Source organism: Gopherus evgoodei, chromosome 7 (genome assembly GCF_007399415.2).
Source record: "Gopherus evgoodei ecotype Sinaloan lineage chromosome 7, rGopEvg1_v1.p, whole genome shotgun sequence".
Lineage (NCBI taxonomy): Eukaryota > Metazoa > Chordata > Testudines > Testudinidae > Gopherus > Gopherus evgoodei.
This window is the reverse complement of record NC_044328.1, coordinates 70070281-70093571: the sequence shown is the minus strand read 5'-3', so window position 1 is coordinate 70093571 and position 23291 is coordinate 70070281. Positions and strand designations below refer to the sequence as shown.

At 43.9% G+C, this 23291-nt stretch overlaps 1 protein-coding gene across 6 annotated transcripts in view; it reads left to right on the top strand.

The window, feature by feature from the left end:
- Positions 1-23291, top strand: part of MAPK8 (mitogen-activated protein kinase 8) — a 119805-nt gene that overhangs the window by 80083 nt on the left and 16431 nt on the right. For 5 of the 6 annotated variants that reach the window (XM_030571382.1, XM_030571383.1, XM_030571384.1 and 2 more), the window contains 5 exons: positions 6398-6527; positions 10751-10809; positions 10931-11069; positions 16978-17143; positions 21437-21508. In XM_030571382.1, coding sequence (XP_030427242.1) covers positions 6398-6527; positions 10751-10809; positions 10931-11069; positions 16978-17143; positions 21437-21508 — 566 coding nt within the window. Of the gene's footprint in view, positions 1-6397; positions 6528-10750; positions 10810-10930; positions 11070-16977; positions 17144-21020; positions 21093-21436; positions 21509-23291 lie in introns of all 6 variants that reach the window. The other variant, XM_030571386.1, reaches the window with a different exon arrangement.

The window sequence follows — 23291 nt, the reverse complement described above, 5'->3', positions numbered from 1 at the left end:
GGTTAGTTCGACCCCCACCAGGTGAATTAGGGTGCATGGATCTTCCCAGTTCCCCAGGTTACACTGCATAAGCTCCTAGGCATTGGCACACTGTGCAGCTACATGTCCCTACTCCCCACAGGGGTAACATCTGTATGGGGCCCTATGCATTCCCCGGTCTCTCAGTTTGGGCAGTCTAATGACACTATCCTCTTTCTCCCTCAGTGCTCCGACTCATTGTGGCTTCTGATTGGCCTTCAGACTCGCTCTTTTTGCACCTGGGCCCTCCTAGGGGCCCAGTCACTCGAGCTCTGGGGCTTGGTGCTGCTAGTTTAACCCGAGGTGCCTCTTCCTTAAGTGGTTGGGTCGGTTCTTCTTGGAATGATTGCTTATGTGTATTCCACAGTAGATGTGCGTGCTCACCACGTGCACCAGTGTGAGAAGTTTTCCCCCTAGCAGTTCCCGTAGGGGAGCGCCGCAGCGACCCCTGGAGTGGTGCCTCCATGGCACAGTATAAGGGGTGCTGCGTGCTTCCCCAACCCTCAGTTCCTTCTTGCTGCCAGTGTAGGTGCTTTGGAACTGTTCTGTTCCAGCTTTCCTGTAGCTCGTCCTCAAAACTGTTTGTTCGTTCAGTGTATGATACCTGTAGTTAATTAATTTAGTTTAGTTTAGCTAGAGTGCTCAGGCCGGGGCATGCCCCGTGCCCTGGGTTTTAAGTCGTGTGACGCCTGTAGGTGATCTGTGCCAGTGAGTGATCTGCACGCGGACTCTTTACGCTGTTTGGGGGAAACTCATCTCAGCAATAGCTGCAAGATTTACAAGTCGTTTAAGCCTCGGATCAAGAGAGAAAGGGATATTAGGCTCCAGGCTATTCTGATGAAGTCAGCGCTGACCATGGCACTGACGGGCCACTCTGAGTTGGCACTGGGCACCGCAGTGTCAGTGCATAGTGACCCTTCGGTACCATCGACTAGTCAGCACCGCTCCTTGTCCACAGGGCACGCCAAGAAGGCTAGGAAGAGGTCTTCTTCGCCGCAGCACCGGAGTAAACACAGGACAGAGCTAGACCCATCTTGGGTAGTCCTCAGTCCCCACCAGCCTCCAGGCCTCCAACTCAAGTCAAGCAGAGTAGTCTGGCCCATTCGGAGCAGTCCTCCCTGGATGTCTGGATGCCCTCCAAGCTGGAGACCCTGCAGGCAGCCCGAGATGTTATGCCCATACCGGTATCAGGAGCACCGCCAATGTTGGCCCCGCACTCTAGAGGCAAGCCGCTGCTGAGATCTCCACAGTCACCTCTGTCACAGTATCAATCTCGGTCGAGGGAACGTTCCCGACGCCGTTTGCCGCCCAGCGACTGTTCAGGGCAAAATCCACGTGGATTGCCCTCGATGCCCACTAGGCTGTCTGGTTGGGTTCCGTCTGACTGAGACTCTCGGCACTGCTTCGCTTTGAGGAGAAAACGCTGACGGGACCGAGGCAGACGACACAAAGCCCCTCATCTCGGAGGGGCTATTGCAGCTGGTCACAGCACGAATGTCGACATTATTCCCATTCGTCATCCCTCTCCAGGACCCCACAACAGCACCACTACTGCAGCCCTGGGCATCGATCACCCTCTTCTCGCCGTCACGGGTCTGCTTGCCGGAGCTGATCACGGAGCAGCTATTACCGATGGTACTGGTCCTCTGTCAGGATCACAGTCCAGTGGTCAGCATCGCTTCCGGCAACACCACTCCTCCCGGTCCAGGGACAACGGCAGGTCATATGTCAGCCTGGCCTCCTTTTGGAGTTATCCATCGATGGGCCAGGCCGAACAGCCAGCTCCACTGGTGCCACAGCAGATGTAGTGGAACTGGGCCGCATGGCTGGGCCAATGATGCCAGTGGGCACCGTGGCACCCAACGCAGCCCCCGGTGTGCGTTTGCTCGGTGGCAGGAGCCTCAGAAGGACCTTCGGCCTCCCTCTCCAGACCTCCGAGGAAGGAGTTGGTGGGACGTACATCTTCAGCACCATGCCTGGAGACCGACCAGGTGGTGGACCCTCCGGTGTTGGTGGACACCCAAAGTACCACATTGGCCTCCTCACCCTCCCCGGATGAGGTGATTGCGGCCCTTCCTCTCTCCATCCCTCAGGAGGACTTTAGGGCCCACCAAAAACTCTTAAAAAGAGTAGCATGAAGACTCCACCTCCAAGCAGAGGAGATGGAGGAGCCCTTGGACTCCTTGTTTAACATGCTGTTCTCCCTCGGCACCGAGCAGGGTGGCATTGCCTCTCCGTGAAGGGGTGGGGAAAATTTAAAATGCCTTGTGGCAAATCCCAGCCTCGTTGGCCCCCATCTCTAAGAGCATGGAACGCAAGTATTTTGTACCCACCAAGGGGCATGAAGGCTGGACTCATTTAGAAAGAAAATGTATTCGTCCTTGAGCTTCCAGTTATAGGTGGTGAACCACCAGGCTCTCCTGGGCCAGTATGAGTTCAATCTGTGGGGCTCCCTGCCCAAGTTCCAGGACTCCCTCCAGGAGCGTGACAGAAAGGAGTTCAAAGCACTGGTGGAGGAGGGTACAGCGGCTGCAAGGGCAGCCCTGCAGGCAGCTTCGGATGCAGCCTCCACGGTGTCCATGAAAAGGGCATCATGGTTCTCGCTCTCTGGGCTGTCCAGCGCGGGACAGACCTTCGTGCAGGACTTCCCATTTGACAGCAAAACTCCATTTGCAGAACAAATGGATACAAAGCTGCATGGCCTGAAAGACTCCCGCACGACTCTCCAGACTCTGGGTCTCTATGTTCCGGCTCCAGCTAAATGTAAGTTCAAGCTGCAGCAAACTCCCGCTCAGGCCACCCTCTCAAAATACAAGACCACTTATAAGAAGTCGTGGGACTATAAGAGGTGTCCACAGAGGCAGTCTCGGCCTGCCTCCTCCAAGAGTAAGCAAGCAGGGAGAAGGCGGTTTTGACGGGATGCCCTGCCAGTTCTCATTAGGGATCCACCCTCAATAAAGCTTCTCTTCTCCATCGGTTGTGTGCTTTCCTCCCGGAGTGGTCACAGCTGACCTCGGACTGATGAGTCCTCAACACCGTCTCCTGGGGCTACACCCTCCAGTTTACTTCCTCCCCGCCCAACAACCCTGTGCCTCCTGGAGAACCCCTCGCAGGAGGTCCTGTTCGAGCAGGAGGTGGGGTGGCTCCTAGGCCTAAGAGTGGTGGAAGCGGTCCCCGGGGAATTCAAGGGCTATTTTCTTATCCCAAAGGCCAAAAGGAGGCTCAGGCCCCTCTTGGACCTGCGAGGCCTGAACCATTACATAGTGAAGCTCAAGTTCTGCATGGTCTACGTGGCCTCCATCACCCCCTCCCTGGATCCCAGGGACTGGTACGCCACCCTCGATCTTCAGGACACGTGCATCCACATTCATATATTCGAGGGGCACAGATGCTTCGTCCGTTTCATGGTGAGGCAGGAACACTACCAATCTACGGTCTTCTCGTTTGACTTGTCCTCTGCCCCCAGGGTATTCATGAAATCTCTGTTGGTGATGGCGGCCTAACTCAGGTGTCGGGGGTCCAGATCTTCCCCTATCTGGACGACTGGTTGGTCATAGGCAGCTCCTGGTCACAGATGCGGGATCACGTGGCAATCCTTGACACCACTTTGGGCCTGTTGGAAAACAGCATCAAGTCCACGTTAGTCCCAGTACAATACATAGGTTTTATCGGGGCGGTCCTGGACGCCTCATCGACACAGTCAGAAGATTTCCAATGACAACAGCCAGAGCATGCCTCCAGCTCTTGGATCACGTGTCAACATGCACATATGTGGTCCATCATGCCAGACTCAGTATGAAGCCTCGCCAGCCTTGGTTGACCTTGTCTCCCAGGCCAGGGACAGGATGGACAAAGTCCTCACAGTACCCGAGCTGGTGGTCACCTCCCTGCGATGGTGGTCCTCCCCAAGAAACATACTCCAAGGCGTCCCGTTCAAAAGCAGGGCCCCATCACTGGAGCTGGTGTCCGACACGTCAGACCTGGGATGGGGGGCCCATGTGATCAGCTCAGGATCTGACCCTACACATGAACGTCAAGAAGCTCAGGGCAGTACAGCTGGTGTGCGTAGCCTTCCGCTCGCACCTGAAAGGCCAGGTGGTCTGAGTCCTCACAGACAATGTGGCCTTGATGTTCTACATCAACAGGCAAGCCGGGGCCCGATCCTCTGCCGCAAAGCCCTCAGACTGTGGGATTTTTTTATAGCCCACATCATCTGCCTACAGGCCTTCCATCTCTTGGGTGCCTGGAATGTGAGGGCGGATCGCTTAAGCAGGGACTTCTCCTCTCAGCACTAGTGGTCTCTCCACCCAGAGATGGTGCACAGACTTTTCCAAGTGTGGGGAACTCCCCAAGTGGACCTGTTAGTGACTCTGAAGAACTGTCGCTGCTCCTGGTTCTGCTTCGGGGGGGCTGGGATGGGGCGCTGTCTCCAATGCCTTCCTCCTGTCCTGGTCAGGCCAGTTTCTCTATGCCTTTCTCCCATTCCTGCTGATTGGCAAGGTCCTGGAAAAGATAGACGGACAAGGCCCGGGTCCTTCTGATTGTCCCGATATGGCCCAGGCAGCATTGGCACAGGACTGTCACAGACCTGACAGTTGCCCTGCCATAGCTGTTGCCATCCTGCCCGGACCTGCTCTCTCAGGACCGAGGCCGCCTTCTCCACCCCATGGCATGGCTGCTCAATGGTTAGGTTGGGAGGAAAGAACGTGTTCGGAAGGGGTTCAGCTCATTCTCTTGGAAAGCAGACGGCCCTCCACGTGCCGAGCCTACTTGGCAAAGTGGTCTCGGTTTTCCAGATGGGCAGATGAGCGGGGTGTTTCTGTGGTGGCCGCCCCAATCCAGTTTATTCTTGACTACCTCCTTCACCTTAGAGCCCAGGGCCTGGCGACTTTGTCTGTCAAGGTGCACCTGGCAGCCATTTCGGCCTTCCATCCTCCGGTGCAGGACCACACGGTATCCTCCCATGCTATGACTGGCCAATTTCTTAAGGGGTTAGATCACCTATTCCCGTATGTTAGGCCCCCTGTCCCGCAGTGGGACCTAAACCTGGTATTGGCCCATCTCACAGTGCCCCCATTTGAGCCGCCAGCCACGTGCTCCTGGTCACACCTCGTGGAAGGTGGCCTTCCTGGTTGCGATCATGTTGGCTAGGTGGGACTCAGAGCTCAGGGCCCTGACCTCCGAGCTCCCGTACACGATGTTTCATAAAGATATGGTCCAGCTCGGCCCACATCCTTCGTTTCTCCTGAAGGTGGTCTCCTCCTATTACATGGCTCAGGACATTTTTCTGCCGGTCCTCTGCCCCAAGCCCCATGCGTCCAGTGAGGAGCACCGCCTCCACACACTGGATGTGAGATGGGCTCTGGCTTTTTACCTGGAGCAGACTAAGCTGTTTGGAAAGTCCTCACAACTGTTCATCGCCCCAGCCGAGCGCATGAAAGGTCGGCCAGTCTCCATTCAGCGGCTCTCCAACTGGATCACCTCGTGCATCCGTACCTGTTATGACCTAGCGGAAATCCCTCCGCCACCAATTGTGAAGGCTCACTCGGCTCGGGCGCAGGCCTCCTCGGCTGTCTTTTTGGCCCATGTCGCCATTCAGGACATTTGTAGGGCTGCCACTTGGTTTTCAGTTCACACGTTCACCTCGCACTATGTGATGATCTCCCAGACCAGGGATGACACTGGGTTCAGCAGAGCTGTGCTCTGTCCCGAGAATTTGTGAACTCCTACCCACCTCCAACAGATATAGCTTGGAATCACCTATTGTGGAATACACATGAGCAATCACTCGAAGAAGAAAAGACAGTTAGTTACCTTTTCCATAACTGGTGTTCTTTGAGATGTGTTGCTCATGTCTATTCTACATCCTGCACTCCTTCCCCTCTGTCCGAGTTGTCTGACAAGAAGGAACTGAGGGTAGGGGGAGTAGGCAGTGCCCCTTATACCGTGCCATGGAGGAACCACTCCAGGGGTCGCTGGGGCACTCCCCTCCAGGTACTGCTAGGGTCATAACTTCCAGCACCAGTGCATGTGGCAAGCACATACTCCTATTGTGGAATAGACATGAGTAACACATCTCGAAGAATGCCAGTTGTGGAAAAGGTAACTCTCTTTTGCTCATTATGATGGAGACACTCGCTTGTACACTTGTTGTATTGGAGTTCAATATTCATGGGAATTCTGGATCACCTGCTGAGTTGCTGTGTGACTTTGGGGATAGTACCTTAATCAGTGTCAGTTTCCCATCTGTGAAATGGAAACAATACTCCTCCTTTCTGAGATGAAAGAGCATGTTCTAAGAAATAATCAATTTATAAAGTGCTTTGAAACCATCAAGTGCCATCTGAATGATGTAACAATGGTTTACTTTTAATTGCAGTGCAGCCTATGATGCCATCCTGGAACGAAATGTTGCAATCAAGAAGCTAAGCCGGCCATTTCAGAATCAAACCCATGCTAAACGAGCCTACAGAGAGCTTGTTCTCATGAAGTGTGTAAATCACAAAAATGTAAGTGAAACATCCTGCCTTAAATGTTTGTGTTAAGAAAAAGGCCGTTAGGTACTGTATAGTTAGCTCTAGAGGGTAACACCTTAAATAGGCTAGAGATGTGTTTTAAAGGGTGGCCTGTTCACATCTAAAGTATAGGAGGATGCTTCAGAGTGCCACCACTATGCTTTTCCTTAACTCTGGTCCCCACCCTGGCTTCCAGGCTGAAGGCTGGAGCCATGGTGCTGCTCTGCTAGGTGTGGTACAGGCAGACTTTGCTGATGTACTACAGGTAACCATTCTCCCTTCTGTGCTGCATCTGCTAAAGAGTCTGCTTGGGAGGGATAGAAGGGACAGCAGATTTTGGTGCACAAGTGGGTCAGGTGGTCTTGCAGGACGAGAGCAGAGCATTTCAGGTTCTGGAGATGGCCGTGAAATCAGAGCAGAGCAGCAGAGGTGCTGATAGGCCAAGTGGCTGCTTATCAGAACTGCCCTGAAGATAGCTGGTAGGAGCCAGCTCCTTCCTTCGCTAGGGGCTGCATGCTATAGAGTCTTAATACACCACCTGAACCCAGTGGGACCCAACTACAAGTGTTGGTTTCAGGTCAAGTTGGGTCTAAAAAACCTTAAAAAAAAGTCTCTGATCACCTGCTCTTGCCCCTGGGGCTGGCTTGGCAGTGGCTGCATACCATGTTCCTGCTAACCATCACCAACTTGCTCCACTGTATGCTGTGGTGTTAGTGTGCCAACAAGTCTCAGTGCCTCTTGTTCCAAAGCATGTGAAGTGTGGCAAGGGTGGCTGCCAGGAACGGGGTACACAGTCACCGCCGCACCAACCTCACAGCTGGAGATGGATTGTGGGCACAGGGAGTCTGTGGAGCAGGAAGCCCCCACAAAGCCAAGCCCCAGGGACAAGATGAAGCTGACAGGTTCAGGGGGAAGTATCGGGTTCAGATCTGGCTTGAAAATGATTCAGTGCTCTTGGGTGGAGTTTGGTTGTCTGTGCTCAGGTTGGTGTTTAGCTGTGGGTCAGGCACTAAAATTAGCCCAGAGCAGACCTCTAGCATGCTGTCCTCACAGACCTCACTACCTCCTCTCCTGGTCCCCATGTGTGAAGTTCGAGCTTCCTCAGGGTGATAGGCGAGTAGGGCCACCACCCACAGGAGAAGAAGCTGCCTTCTACTGCAGATACCATTGCAGTGCCACACTGAGAATACTGCCTGTATGATCTCTGAGCCAGACACTGTTGCCTTCTGTGTTTGGAAACTTCCAAGCTCATTTTGGATGTTACCGCAAACTATATAATGATAATAGGCCCTTTCTGCTCAGTGACTCTTGATAATTAGCAGCTGCTTGACCTTGCACTGCATTCCCCATCCACTCACTGCAGCTGGCAGATATCTCTCATCAGCTATGGAAGTTCGCGTCTATCCTCAAACTGCCTTATTGTACTTACCTGGAATAGGGAAGCTTCTGCTTGGGCAGGGTTTATCAGTTGCCTGCCTGTTCTTCCTCTGATATCACTGAAGCAGCAACCCAGCCCCTTCAGTCTGGAAGCATAGGCAGAGGCTGGAGAGAAACAAACTAGTTCCAAACAAAGCACAGTGCAGCCAGTCTTACTCTAAAGGCCCTTCATACTTGTGTGTGCATGGTTTGGAGAGGAGGTGGTAAATGTATAACAACCACTCTGACACAAAGCAATAAACATGGTTAAGATGTTAAACTCTTTAAACTGCACTGAACTTCACAAAGTGGTTTGCATTGGAACATCATATGTTAATTCGGAAACAGTGATTGCTGTAGGGTTATAATTTAGAGTGATTGTCCACATGGATTCCACTTATGGTGTGCAGGCATCTGATGCACAAGAGATCTAATTCTTTTGGCAGCAGTGTCTGTTGGGGCTGTGCCTGTAACCTGGGTGCCCTAGTGTTCCCCCACTTGAGGGCAATATGGAGTGCATGGGCCCAACCATCTTTCAGTTCCTTCTCGCCACCCATGGTTGCAAGATGGGAATCCTTGCAGGATCTACTTATCTGTTCACTGTGCAACTTTGATACCCGTGTGTGTAAATAAATAAATAGCATAGTTGGCATAGCGTGTTTCTCTTTTTTATGGCCTTTGGCAAAATTAAAAGAAAAAACTGCAAAACAAAACTTAATATTAGGGACTTCCTGGTACTGGGATTTACCAGCTACAGCAGAAACAAGGTCCCTAGCATTCAAAACTTGTCCCTCTTGTGATGTGGCTGTTTCACTTAATGATGGGCACCTGAGGAGCCTTTTTTTGCCTAGTTTTCTTCCCTGCTGTAATCAAGAAGGAAACCAAACTGCACACCCTGGATGTGATCAGGGCTTTTTTGAATGACCTTGACAGCTCCTTCAGGAACTCTCCCAGGCTGTCCGTAACAGTTACAGACATGATTAAAGGTCCAACAATATCCACCCAAAGATTGTCTAAATTGATATTTAATTGTATTAAATTGTGCTGTGATATCCACCCATGCAGGTTAGAAGCCATTCTACCAGGACTCAGATAGCTTTGGCTGCTTTTCTAAAAGGCATCCCCATCTCAGAAATTCACAGGGTAGCTACATGAGGATCAGTCCACACTTTCACCCAGCACTACTCCTTAGTTGTGGCCTCAAGATCTCACTCCCACTTTGGTAGAGCTGTCCTGCAATCCTCATTTAACTAGGACTCCTAGCACCTACCTCCTGATTTGAAGGCACTGCTAGCTAGCCACCAGAAGTGAAATCCATGTGGACAATCACTCAAAGAAGAGAGAGAGATGACTTATCCGACAGTATCTGTGGTTCTTTGAGATGTTGTGTCTATTTGGATTTCATGACCTGTTCTCCTTCCCTGCCACTATGGAGTCCTGTGCCATCTGGATTCTCTATTGGCGAAGGAACTAAGGCACATTTGGGGCCTACTTTGCCCTTAATCCCATCAAGTGGGGGAGAGGATGAGGACATTCAGGGCACAAGGACAGCCCCAGCACTGCTGGCCAAAATATTCTGATCTTGCATGCATCAGAGTCTTCTTTTTATGCTGAGTTTGGTGGGAATTATAGCATGGCATTTATAAAAGCAGTAAATTGGTTACTTGAATGGCTCTGCTATAAATTATCTCAACTGTAAAACAGTTAGTCGCTCCTGCAATGAAATGGTAAAACCAGTGTCCCACTGACGTCTGTAAAGATTTGATATTTGTATGGTAGTGCTTATTTCATTTTCTTGTCCCTCAGCTGGAAGATAACAGGCTTGGGCTCAGTATAACTGTGTTCCCTCTTCACACACAGCATCAGTAATCATGGTGACTAGTAGTAACTCATTCTCTTCTTGTATGCAAACACTCAAGCTACTTCCTCTTCCAGTCATCCTTCCCTTGGAAGCTCTGGTTTCCTCTTTTGCTCACTTATTCTTGTGCTTTTCTTTGTGATGAATCAATGGTGCACTTCATTTAATAAGCACTTACTCTGCTTCCTAATCTACCTCTGGATTAATTTCTAATGAAATATTATCGTAAGGTAAACACGCCACATCTCTTGAAGGGTTATGACATTGCAGTAGCTGTCCTTAGAGAACCTCTATGCAACCTGTTCTCTTCAGCTGAAGCATTTTTATCTGCCGTTCTGGCTGCCTGGCAATGTAACTCTTACTTCCATCACTCAGTGTGTGTAAATTTCTTCTTTTACAAGTTATATTTCACCTTGAGTTTGAACACCGCAGAACTTCTGGTACAGCACAGAATCGTCTTCAGCTCTTCTGGTTGTCCAGAGTGCAAAAGAAGTTTCTCAACCTTTCTGTGTCGCTTTATCCTGTTACTACATGGGCAGTTCATTTGGACATGCACTTTGCCAGTGATAATGCGTATTACTGTGCAAAAGTGCTGTAGCTCTGACATCAGAGGTTAGGTTGGAAACAGGATTGCCAGTTTAGGTTGGACATATTCCTGGAGGTTTCATCACGATATAAACTTTTTAATTAAAGACTAGTCTTTACTTCCTGGACACTCCAGGGCAATCCTGGAGGGTTGGCAGCATTAGCTGGAAAGTTAGTAAATGCAATTCTTAACAATGACTGTTGGGTTATATGTAGTAGAGAGCAAAATGCACTTGTATGATCAGGAGACTTCTTAGACCAAGTTTTACTTCTTTCCAGCCACCAATTTTGTGTTTTGCAGAGGTAAGCAAAATCTATTTGTTGACCTTTTGTAAGTTTTCTTTATTTCTCTTCACAGATAATTGGCCTACTGAATGTGTTCACACCACAGAAATCCCTGGAAGAATTTCAAGATGTGTAAGTCTAATTTTTACCCAAGTTTGTAACTATTTAGTTACTTGTCATGAGCGTGTGCAGTGGAATGGACTTCAGACATACACCTTATCTTCTAATTACTCATTTGTTGTTGTTTCATAAGTTACATAGTGATGGAGCTCATGGATGCAAATCTCTGCCAAGTGATTCAGATGGAGCTAGACCATGAACGAATGTCGTACCTTCTTTATCAGATGCTGTGTGGTATCAAGCATCTTCACTCTGCTGGAATTATACATAGGGTTAGTGATATACTATACTTTTTAAAATCCCCCTAATGTTCTCGCCTTCAGTATTAAGGAGCTGGGAAAAATTCTGTTAATATCGAAACCATGTATTTACTTTCAAAGCCTGCATTGTTGTTTGTGTGAGTGTAAATCTGAAACAAAAGTATGAGTCCATCTTGAACTGGATCTCAATTTGGCTAGACTAAATTGTCCAAAATATGTATAATAGGTTGCATCACCTCCTCTAATTTTGCAGTAGAATTCTTATCCCAGTGGATATCAGAAGGAAAGAATACCTGGAAAAGAGTGACTTTTTATACTAATTGGTTAAACCAACTAAGCTCCTGTTTTGTTTTTTGGTAACCAAATGTGAAATTCCATATATTTTTAAACTGCCATCATGTAATCTTTATTTTTGCATTTTTTAAAATAACAAGCACATTATACACCTTTAAAATTATCTGCATAATCAAATATCGTCTAGTCCTGTGAGTGAAACTTTATACAACCATGTAGCTTGGAAAATTCTATCCTGTAAGCCGCCTAACTATTTCCTCATTGCAGGGGTGGCCAACCTGTGGCTCCAGAGCCACATGCAGCTCTTCAGAAGTTAATATGGGACTCCTGTATAGGCAGCAACTCCGGGGCTGGAGCTACAGGTGCCAGCATTCCAGTGTGCTGGGGGGTGCTCACTGCTCAACCCCCTGGCTCTGCCATAGGCCCTGCCCCCTCCCCTGAGCCTGCCATGCCCTTACTCCTCCCACCCCCCACTTCCCCAGAACCTCCTGCACGCCACAAAACAGCTGATCAGGAGGTATGGGGAGGGAAGGGAGAGGCGCTGATTGGCAGGGCTGCTGGTGGGTGGGAGATGCTGGGAGCGGATTGTAGGAGCTGCTGGGGGTCTGCAAATGTGTTATGGTGGCTCTTTGTCAATGTATATTGGTAAAGTCTGGCTCCTTCTCAAGTTCAGGTTGGCCCCCCCCCGCCTCATTATTGTGTTTATATTAAGTCAAGGTTGCTTAATTAGGCACTCAGGTCAGAAAATTGTGAAGTTAAGTTCTCCATTTTTTACAATACTGTCTACAGTTACATAATTGTGTATGATTTCTCAAAAAACATATATATTGTTGTGTATATATAAGATCGCAATCTTATATATACACAAATATATATATTTTTAATATATACACAATCTTTAGGAATACATAGCAACTTATAATACTTCATTTGCTTACTCTGTTTTCATTGTTACGATATTTAATTATATGTGTGTATTGACTTCTTAAATAAGTTCTCATCTCGGTATGCATTTAATTATTTTTCAGTACCCATATTCTATACATTCTCTTCAGTCAGCAGTGCAGCCTTCCTTAGGTGCAATTCAGGGGATGAGACAGTTAACTATCCAAGGTAATTTACTTGGATATGTATATGCCAGGAAATTTTTTTTTATTATTATGAAATACTTATCCTGTTGTACTTGACCTGTAGTTTTGTGTGCTATTACTGTTTTTCCATGTACTCTTTCATTTCAATGTTTGTATTATCCTTTGTATGCCAGATTAAAAAAAACTACAGAATATTGCATTTGTTTATTTAGGATGGTGCCAAAAAATTGATTGATACTATGTTGTATGAGAAATTGAGTGTGATTTTTGTGATACTTTTGTGTGTCATCAAAGTCTTCATCAAAATGCATAGACCCAGGGGTTTCAAAGAAAGGCCACACATGCAACCTTGGCATTTCCTGTCTGAGTGCTTAGCTGTACAATCTTGATATTTTCCTAGGGTTTTTTCGCTGAGGAAAAGAAATCCCAATACTATGGACATACTTGGTGAGAATGCCCTCCCCTAACCCATGTTGAAATACATAGGAGGGGAGGCCCTATTCTGTCAGTTTTAGGAGTTTCTATTGGGTTTCTGGGAAGTGGGTGGGCACTGCTAAAGGATCCCCCCCCCCAGCCTAAGGGGAGGACCCACAGGACCTCAGAACCCCATCGATTTTGGGGGACAACTAATAAAAGAACAAGGACAGGAGTGCAGTCAAAGGGTCATAAGAAAGGAGCCTGATGGGGACACCGAGCAGAGAATCCTGGACTGCGCCCTCTGCTCCTCGAAGGCATCCAGGGAGCCACTGGACACCGCCCAGAGGAACTCCGCCCGGATACGTGAACGGACCAAGGATCAGAAACAAGCCCCACAGTCACCGGAGTATCCATCGGCCAACCTCCTCTCCCTGGTTGCGTAGATGGCCCTTTTAGCCAGGGCGAGGAGTTTGCAGGGCAGTCTCCTTTCAGACCTTCTAAGCACACCATAATACAGAGCTCCTGCTCTCAGAGAACCTGCAGGTGAATGGAAACATTTATGCAATCACAGTTATAAAAGGAGCTACTTCACCACCACAGTGATCAGTTCAGTTCAGTTCCAGATATTATTGGTGGTGGGTGATTAGTTTGAAATTCAGGAAATCTAGTTTCAGTGCTTCCTGGTAGTTGTAATGTAGAATTTGTACGGACATTCCTGAAGTGTTTGAATTGCTTCATATTGTAGTGCAGTATAAATTCACAAGATGACTTGTTCTGGCAAGGCTAACTTTTGACACTTTTGCTTTGTAAATAATGATCTCTGAATGCGTTAATGGCTCTGAATGACACAGGTGGATCAATTTCACCTTCAGGTCCTCATATTATGACAGATCATTCTCAGCCTTCATAGAAAGATCAGCCTGCTGTTCATAAAAATGTTGTATTGCTTAATTTTGCATCAATTAATCATTTGTATTTAAAGGTGTAAAGCTTTAGTTTTCCTTGTGTCTGTCAAGCAAGTTACAACAAACCTTCTAAAGAAAAGGGATATTTGCAAAGGACTTTAGCTTTATGTGGAACACACATAGCTTCAGCAGTGATTTTATTTGTACCTCACTGAGCCAGGTCTTCAGCAACATTATCATTAAAGTCTAATGCCAATTTCCCTGTTGACACTGTTCATCCCATACTATCTCTTTCTGTGGTTATATGTGGTGCATTTGGGATCTTGGTATGTCATGGCAACGGAGAGTCAGGAACTCCTGAGTTCTAAATCTTGCTCTGCTATTAATGAAGCCTAATTGGGTTACTTAACTTCTCTATGAAATAGTAACGTAGGTTGAGAGTTAATATTTGCACAATGCTTTGAAGGTGTAAAGTGCTGTATAAGTGCTTTTATGCAGGACATATTGCATTGCTTGTGGAAATACTTGCTTCAAACCGTAGCATGCTTGAGATGCACGAACATGCCAGAAACACAATACATGTACAGTGTGAAGGCTAAGAATGAAGGAAACCTCCCACAATTTTTACTGGCCAAGCAAATTGTATAGAGTGCCCACACACACAATTAAAATGCATAGCTTTCACATCAGTACTTCTCAGTATAGATTTGACTATAGATAACTTAACCTTACTAATATTTTGTACATGAGCACCTGTTCCCAGAATACTCAAAGCATTTTACAAAGGTTGAACCTGCAACAGCTCAAGAACTATGGTTTAGTCTCCATTTTGCAGGTGGAAGGTGGTGATTGAGCTGAGTCCCAGCGATGTCTGGAGTGACTTGCTGAAGGGCACGCAGAATGTCAGTAAGGGAGTTGGGTATACAATTCAGGATTTGTGATATCAATTTCCTGCTCTAGCCACTGCATCACTCCCACGTCAGGATTTTGAGCCCCTGCTATAATGAAAATGTGTATGTTTGTACACCTGAATGAGTTTAAAATATACCTTGTGGCAGTACTAGCCATGGGAATTCTGAAGCATGTTAGGATACGTCTTGTTGATTTGTATTCATGTTCAAATTTTCTAGACTTTCTGGAGGTCAAATACTGGAAGGAAATTTAAGAATGGATATGCTTATGTAGGCATTTACTTTCTGCATGCAAATGATGTGGGTGCATGGAATTATTTCCTGTTGATGATGATGGTAAAATCTTTCCTCAATTCTAGCCTCACAGTTTTGAAGAGATACAGTAATATTGTGGCAGGCTGAGATGCCACATAATTTATTGATGGGGAAACAGGACTGCTCCAGAGGTCCTATAATAATTGCATCCCCACAATAGAAACCTGCACATATACAACAGTAACTATTCAAACAGGATATAAACACAACTCCAGCACAATCTGAAATAAGTGTTGTCCTAAGTAGTTGAAATGTCTCATCATACTTGAATAAGAGAAATAAATGTTGAGGATCTTGTAAGCAGAAGACTAATCTCTAGAGTCAATAGAATCCCTTATTATGCATCATATTTTCAAAAACATTCTCCTAGCATGTGATTTGGGGAGAGGTGGGAAGGTGACTGACTTCAAATGTTCCTGTACACTGGTTTGATTTATTTTATATTTTGTAGTAAGTGTTGCAGTATTCTTGTATATTATAGAGACTCACTGGAAGCCTGAAAATTACCATATAAAAACTACCTACATCAATATCTTCTATCTGAAAGGGGTACCAGATCTTGGTCTTATATCCCACAGTAATTCTGTCTTTTGGGGAATCACTCCTCTAGTCAGGACCGCCCAGAGGCGGGGGCAAGTGGGGCAATTTGCCCCGGGTCCTGCAGGGGCCCCTACGAGAGTTTTTTGGGCCCCTGGAATAGGGAGGTCCTTCACTCGCTCCAGGGGCCCCGGAAAACTCTCGCGGGGCCCAGGCCCTCGGAGCTTCTTCCGTTCCGGGTCTTCGGCGGCCGGGGGTCCTTCTGCCCCGGGGCGGGGGGCTCCCACCGCAGGTCTTTAGGGCACTTTGGCGGCAGGTCTCGGAGTGGAAGGACCCTCTGCCGCTGAATTACCGCTGAAGCGGGGCATCCCTGCCGCTGAAGTCCCCATGCCCCCTGAATCCTCTGGGCGGCCCTGTCTCTAGTGATCAGTTAGGTGGGAATGAGAGATCTCATGATGTTTTTTAGGATAAACCTTCTAATGATATTGCCAGCGTTTGCTCTGTGACATCTAAAGATGTGGAAGATATGGCTTAAAACAAAATGGTTGTCTTGTATGCTTCTGTAGACGCTGTGTGGGCAGTTTGAAGCTTGTAGCTTTGTAAAGCATCTTGGAAGATTGAGTGAGTTTAAAAGGAGCAATGGAAAATAAAAATCTGGTTGTACAGTTCAACTGAAGAGTTCAGTTGCAAATCTTCCAGCTAAAGTGCCTTGAAACTTTGTGAAGGTATTTTGATTCCTGTTTTTAAAGGTGCAAGGTTATCTTCTGGAAGTTTTTCCAATGGCAGTTCGGGCTTCTGTCGTTATTAAGCTTAAAATGGGTTAACCAATGACCAACCAAATCATTATTGCAAACTAAATCTTTACAAGCATGAGTTTCCTTCTGATCATTCAGAGAAATATCTACAACAAATCAAAAGAGGTAATGCAACCTTGATTGATAAAGTTGATGCAGGATAATTCACTTTTTTAACAGATGCATTTTAACAAAAAAAAAAGTTTTGCTTGATTAAATCGTAAGAATCTTCATGTCTTGAATACCATTTATGATTAAAAGTCCTGCTGTGACATTATCTCTAATAATTCAACCATCTTTGTTTCCCTTTGGAACGGTAATTCCCTTAAGCAATTTGTAATACTTGACTCAGTGCTAACATTTCACACTAACCCCAAATTATTTCAAACATTGCTAATATATCTAGTCATCTTAGTTGTGTTTTTCTCCCCCTGCTTGTTACATAAACTGCTGAAGAGTAATACCAGAGGTGTAATTCTTTGGTTGGCTGAAGATATGAAAATTAATTCATATGAGGAAAAAAAATATTGGAAGAATGAAGTTATAAAAATGTCCCCAGTTTTTAATTTTTATGCCAGTGGTTATTTTCTTTAAGATTTGAACTGCAGAGTGTTTTGTTCTTGTCGTAGCAGTCATGTATGATGTTTCTTTTTAAGGATTTAAAGCCCAGTAATATAGTAGTAAAATCAGACTGCACTTTGAAGATTCTTGACTTTGGACTGGCCAGAACTGCAGGAACTAGTTTTATGATGACGCCTTATGTAGTGACTCGTTACTACAGAGCACCAGAGGTCATCCTAGGGATGGGATACAAAGAAAACGGTCAGCAAATATAGTCTTTCTTTGACATAGCTTTTATTTTTTGTTTGGCACACCACATTTTACATGTTAATGTTTTTCAAGCTGTAGAAACTTTTAAAGTAACACTGTGACCAAAATGTATAATATAGTTACACCCAATAGTTCATATTTAATAAAACCTATTAGAAATGTTTACATTTGATTTAAAAAAGAAATTGGGGGTCTTGTTTGTTTAAAAAGATAAATAATCTACTTGGGACAGTGGTTTGTTTCACCTGCAAAAAGTGAGAAATGCATTTTCCCCATCTGTACTATCTGCCTTTGATCTATAGAATATCTTGGGTTGAGAGTTTATCACTGGGCCTATTGGTAATTAATATGAAAACAAATACTTCTAAAGTGACATGAGAGAGGAAAAGGCTACATTGGAATATATTTGCTACTTTTTGAAAGACACATCCCAAAGAGGGATATGCATGCTGAGCCCACTCACTACTGGCATTAATTTGTTTTTATGTTAAAATGTGCCAGTTCTGATAAATTAGCTTCCTCTTTAGTTGGTTTAGTATTTACAAGCCCAGAAACAAGAACTAGTCACCTGATGTTATGAAGGCTTCTGCTACGCTAAAGAGCTTACAGCACCGATGCAGCTGTGTCACTGGAAGCGCTCTCTTGTAGCTGCTCTAAGCCAATGGGAGAGAGCTCTCCTGTTGGCTTAACTACTTCACTCCTTGCAAGTGGCAGTAGCTATGTTGGCGACATAGCGCTGTTCATATTGGCACTTACATTTGTGTAACTTATGTTGTTCATGGGGGATGGTTTATTCAAACCCCTGAGTGGCAGAAGTTATGCCAACATAAGTTGTAGTGTAGACATAGCCTAAGACAATGATGAAAAAGTTACTCCAGGTGGATGAGTGAATAGTTTTTTTTGTGAGGCTAGGACTATGTTTTCCTCCAAAGACTGTTAGCTTGTATTAGTGTGTATGTTCCTCCAAAATGCTGTATAAAGGGCTAGGTAAAAACTATGCATTATTATTTAGAAACCCAACACAGAGTGAGGCAAGCAAGGGATGAAGGTTTTTTTCGCTCTAGGAATCATAGATTATTAGGGTTGGAAGGGACCTCAAGAGATCATCTAGTCCAACCCCCTGCAGGACCAGTCCCCAAATCCCTAAATGCCACCCTCAAGGATTGAACTCACAACCCTGGGTTCTGAATTTACCTAGCTGATCAGGCTAGCTCAGGCACTTATTTTCTTTTTTCTGGGGCTTTAAAGTGGCTAATTAGAGAAAAAAAAGGACAAGCAAACCTTTTTTTAAAAACAAACAGAACTTTTCCCTGAGAGAGAAGTTTTCTTTAAAAGCAGCATCGCACCCTTTGCATTATTATGGCCTGTTGTCTCATATATAATTGTACAATTATGTAAGTCCCAATCTGGCAACAGATTTTCTTTTAAAAAAATAATTAAAGCTTGTCTTTTGGGGGGCTAATAGTATTACCAGCTATTGACAGGAATTACCTTCTAACATACTCTGGAATGGAGCAAATGTGTTGGTTTGTACAGATGTCTCATACAAGAATTAGTGCACTTTAAAATTTAAATGGCAGATTCCCTGGTGCACTAAAGCAGTCAGAACACACTGGCCAATTAAAAAGTGGAAATACAGATTGGGCAAATTAAGGACCAGATTTACTATTGCATGTTGGCTGATCAAAAAGAGCTGTAAAAGATTTAAGGTTGATAGTATGTATCTTTAATAGAAATATCCTGTAGTAGCATTCTCTTTGGGTTTCTTGTTTAGTGTTTTTGTACGAAATCTTCAATTTAAAAAAAAAAAAATTAGAAAAGTTCCAGACAAAAAACAGTTAAATTGGAGTTACAGTTAAACGTGTGTCAGTAACTTAAGGATAAAAAACATTGCAGGGATTATCTGAAACCCAAGTATTATAAACCCAAGAAATTCAAACATTCCTGTAATATTTTTACCCTTTATTACCAATATGTAATATCAACTTTACTTCCACTTTAACAGTTTTTTTTCCTTGGAATTTTAATTAGGAGTAAGTACTTCCCATATAGGGATTTTAGACAACAGGCACTTTATCACAATTAGAAGAATAGGAAAAGTGATATGAAAATGTCTCATCAAGATCATTTTTGACCTGAGATCTTTTATTCCAAACTTCCTGAGACCATCTCTTAAGGTTTGGTTACATTTTAGCTTCACAAAATCTTTGTAAAGAAACCTTTGTAATTGACAAGGTTCTTCAGAGCAAACTTCTGGAAATTTTGAAGGTTGAGCAAAGAAGTTGTTTGTAACATTCACTCATTTGAGCCTGTTAAAATCCCTGCCCTTTGATGCAAGAAGAGAAATACTTGATGCTCATATAGTGTTGCTCTTCCCTTACTCTCCACACAGTTCATGTTTATCATTTTGAGCCAGACTATCTCCAGTAGGTTTCGGGTGCATTTCTCTTCATGAGAGCAGAGGGTTGCTTTGCAGGTGAAACAACCAACATTTAGAATCTTCATTAAATTGTCAAGAACAAAATTTTACCCTTTTTAGTTTTGTGGCAAAAATGCATATTTCTTAAATACCTGAAAATAGTTTATAAAGACAATATTAATACCAATCTTCAAATGTAGTGGAGACTTATGTGCTACAATTATGTAATTACGATCTGGGATTTAAAAGCAACAAACTTTTTTAAAATGAACCAGGCCCTTAATTTTAACACCTAATCTGTAGAGTTGAGATTGTAATCAGGAGATTGATTTAGGTAATATTTTAGAGGAACTCTTAAACATGGGGAAAAGGAATATTTTGGGTAAAAAGCTACTCTGTAGTGTGTTTAACTCAGTACTATTACACATGCTTTTATTATGCAAGTGTTCTCACTTAAAACCCATTCTTTTCTGCTTCAATGAAATTCTAAGGTAGTGTCTGACAAGGAGCTAATAGTAATAAAAAATCATCACTCTGATTTCAAGAAAACTCTTGCATAAAAATCAGCAGCAGTAGCAAAGAAAATTGGCATACCTGTAAAAAGTAAACATGTACTTCAGTGGGGATGCCTTCCATGGTTGTTGAGTTTTTTTGAGAGAAAGTGAGAGAGAGGTAGGGCAGAAAGTCTAAGTACTTTTTATGTACAAACTCATATTATTATGAGTGTTTGTTAATGTTGTCTGATACAAAAGAAAGTTCTGATGTTGCTGGAGAAGTATTTTTAAATCAATTATTTCTAGTCTGACTACTTCCAGGAACGTACTAATCTTGTTAACTGATCCTCTAAAATGCTAAATAATCTTTTATTGCTTGTATTCCCTTTTTATTTAAAGGGAGAGAGGACTGCACAGTAAAGCACTTTTCAGGAAATACCTGCCAAAAGTTTCTTCTGTTCCTACTTAATCAAATTTAGCCAGTAACCCATAAATTCTGCTCTAAAAGAATTGACTACTGAAACACGCTTCCTTTTTTCAAATGACAATTTGGTTTGCTCAGTTTAAAATGACTGACTTTTGCAAGCACAATGAAACATTTAAACAAATATACTTATTTTTGCTATTCCAAGCAAATCTATTTGTGGAAATAATTACATATTGTTATTCCAAGCCCCAGAACTTCAAGTTGGGCTTTAAACTGTCTGATATGTGTGCATCTCTCTCACTTTAGACAGTGTTTTAAGCAAAAGGCTATCTTCTGACTTCTTTGAGCCAGATGAAAAGATAATCCTTAGAGATACTATGTGTTTAAAATAGTTTCACTGCTTAATACCACAATGATTTCTTTCCTTCCTGTGCTGTCTGCAGTTGATAGGATGTAGTCATGTTATGCTTCTTTAATTTTAAATGACCGTTTGCTTTGCTTTTCCTTCTTTTTGTGCTACAAACATAGTGGATTTATGGTCTGTGGGGTGCATTATGGGCGAAATGGTTTGCCACAAAATCCTCTTTCCAGGAAGGGACTGTATCCTTGTGCTTCTGCAGCAGGTTGAATTAGTTAGGTGATTAACGTTCTAATGTTCTCTCGTGAAAATGCATATGGGTCAATTTTTTTCTTAAATGGACATGAATTTTTTTGTGATACATTTCAAAAATTGTTGAGGTAAGAACTTCAGTTATATTCAGGCTGCATCTAGCAGTAGGACATAGTCTCTGCTGGTACCGTAGTTAGCACACATTCACCCTCACTCATTGCCATTGTACACTGCTTTTTTTATAATTACTTCACGTGTGTGTGGATTATTTTTTAATTTTATTTTATTTTGATAACTACCTTTTTATGTTAATGTCATTGCATTTTGTTTTCAGTTGACATTTGGTCAGTTGGGTGCATCATGGGAGAAATGATCAAAGGTGGTGTTTTATTTCCTGGTACAGATCGTATCCTTACCTTTGGCCTAGGATGTAGTTTTGAAAGGTCCAAACATACAGCAGCGTTTCAGGTCCATGTCAGAGTAGTCTTTGTCTGCTCCACTGCTGCCTGCTACAACACTGTTTAAATTACTGTTTCAAAATACCATTTGTGAGTTCATGATTTTTAGTTCTGATTGTCACAAAGTTGTTATGGGAATATCATTTTTTAAAAAGCAAAGCAAATAACTGTAGCTTGCAGTGCTACATTTAGCAATTCATGCAGACTAACTTTAGAGAGACGAGTAGCTATCTACTTGGACACACTGAGGTTTTTACTTTTTTATTTTCACTTCAGATTTTTATATAGTGCCTATCCATTGCTTCTGGGTGTTGCCATAATTAAGTTGGACTTCTTTTGTTATAGAGTGCTTTACTTGTTATATGTTCTGATTTTCCTTTTTAACTGAACATTTTGTGGAGTGATCTACTATTCTACTAATCTCAGCTATTGTCTAAATATTTCCGCAATGTTGCTTTTTGTGTTTGTAAGTGGACATTTAAAAAATTCCTAACCAGTCTGGCTTGTGTCACGTTGTGTCAGGTTATGCTTTGTGTGCTGCTTTAAAGGAAAGCTCCAGAGATGATGATCTTAGATAGCTGAATATATTGATAGATAAATCTATATATGTAATATAAAATTTGGTAAAAAGTGAATCTTCATCTTTTAGAAATACCTACCAGGCCTGTTGTTTCCATTCAGTGAATGAGTTGTTGTGTCTCTCTCTGGGCATTGCCATATTAAAGATACTTCCAGCAGAAGACTTGTTAATCACCAGTAGACATTACTAAGAATCAGAACTTTTGTTTGTGCAGAGTTCTGTTCACTTCCTCCCCAAACCCTTTGACTAATTTCATTGGTTAAACCGAGCATTAAATTCCAGATTTGTTGGTTTTAAAGGTAAAGCTACTGGAAAAAGCCAAAACCCTTTAATTCTTATTTCCAATATTTCCAGATAGGAACAGAATTATTGGTCTTGCTCTGCATCATCCAACTGTCGGGGCTGCAGTTATTTATTTGAGACACTGTTCCTGATTCAGCTTAATTTCCTAAATACATCTTAGATGTATCTAACTTCATGAACATGAGTAATCTTTTTGTCTTCAGTGGGACTTGTTGCATACTTCAACACAACACAACAAGTACTTTATTGAATTGGAGACACTTTCTGTTATGTTAAGACTCAAGGGCCCAAATTTTCAAATATGTATGCCTAAGGTTAAGGTATCTTAATAAAAATAGCTTTTTTTTTTTTTCTTTTCACATCTGCTAAGCAACCCCAGTTTTTGTTTGACTTTAGAGGGAGCTAAATTAGGTCCCTCTGATTTATGCAGTTATCTTTGTTCATTCAAGTTTGAACACTTGGCTTTCATTTTATGACTTATTGTGGTAATTAGAACTTTCTTGTATTTACGACATTTTAAATGAGAACTGCAATATATTTATGGGGCTTTGTTAGATACATCTATATTCCATAGGCATTTTATAATATCCTCATGACTGTAGTATCTAGCACTTAAGTGAGCAGGAGCACAGGCAAAGTTCCCATTGACTTAAGTGAGGCCAGGATTTCAACCCTGTTGTGCACATCTCCGTCACCCAAATGTGACCTCTCTCCTAATTAGTACACACTTCACGTATTGCACAGCCAGAGCTTTAGTCAGGCTATAAAATATATAGATAAAACACCGATAAGTGGCTTTTCCCTCGAATTCTTTATTGATGCCTAGCAAATTTGGGAGTTGAATCTAA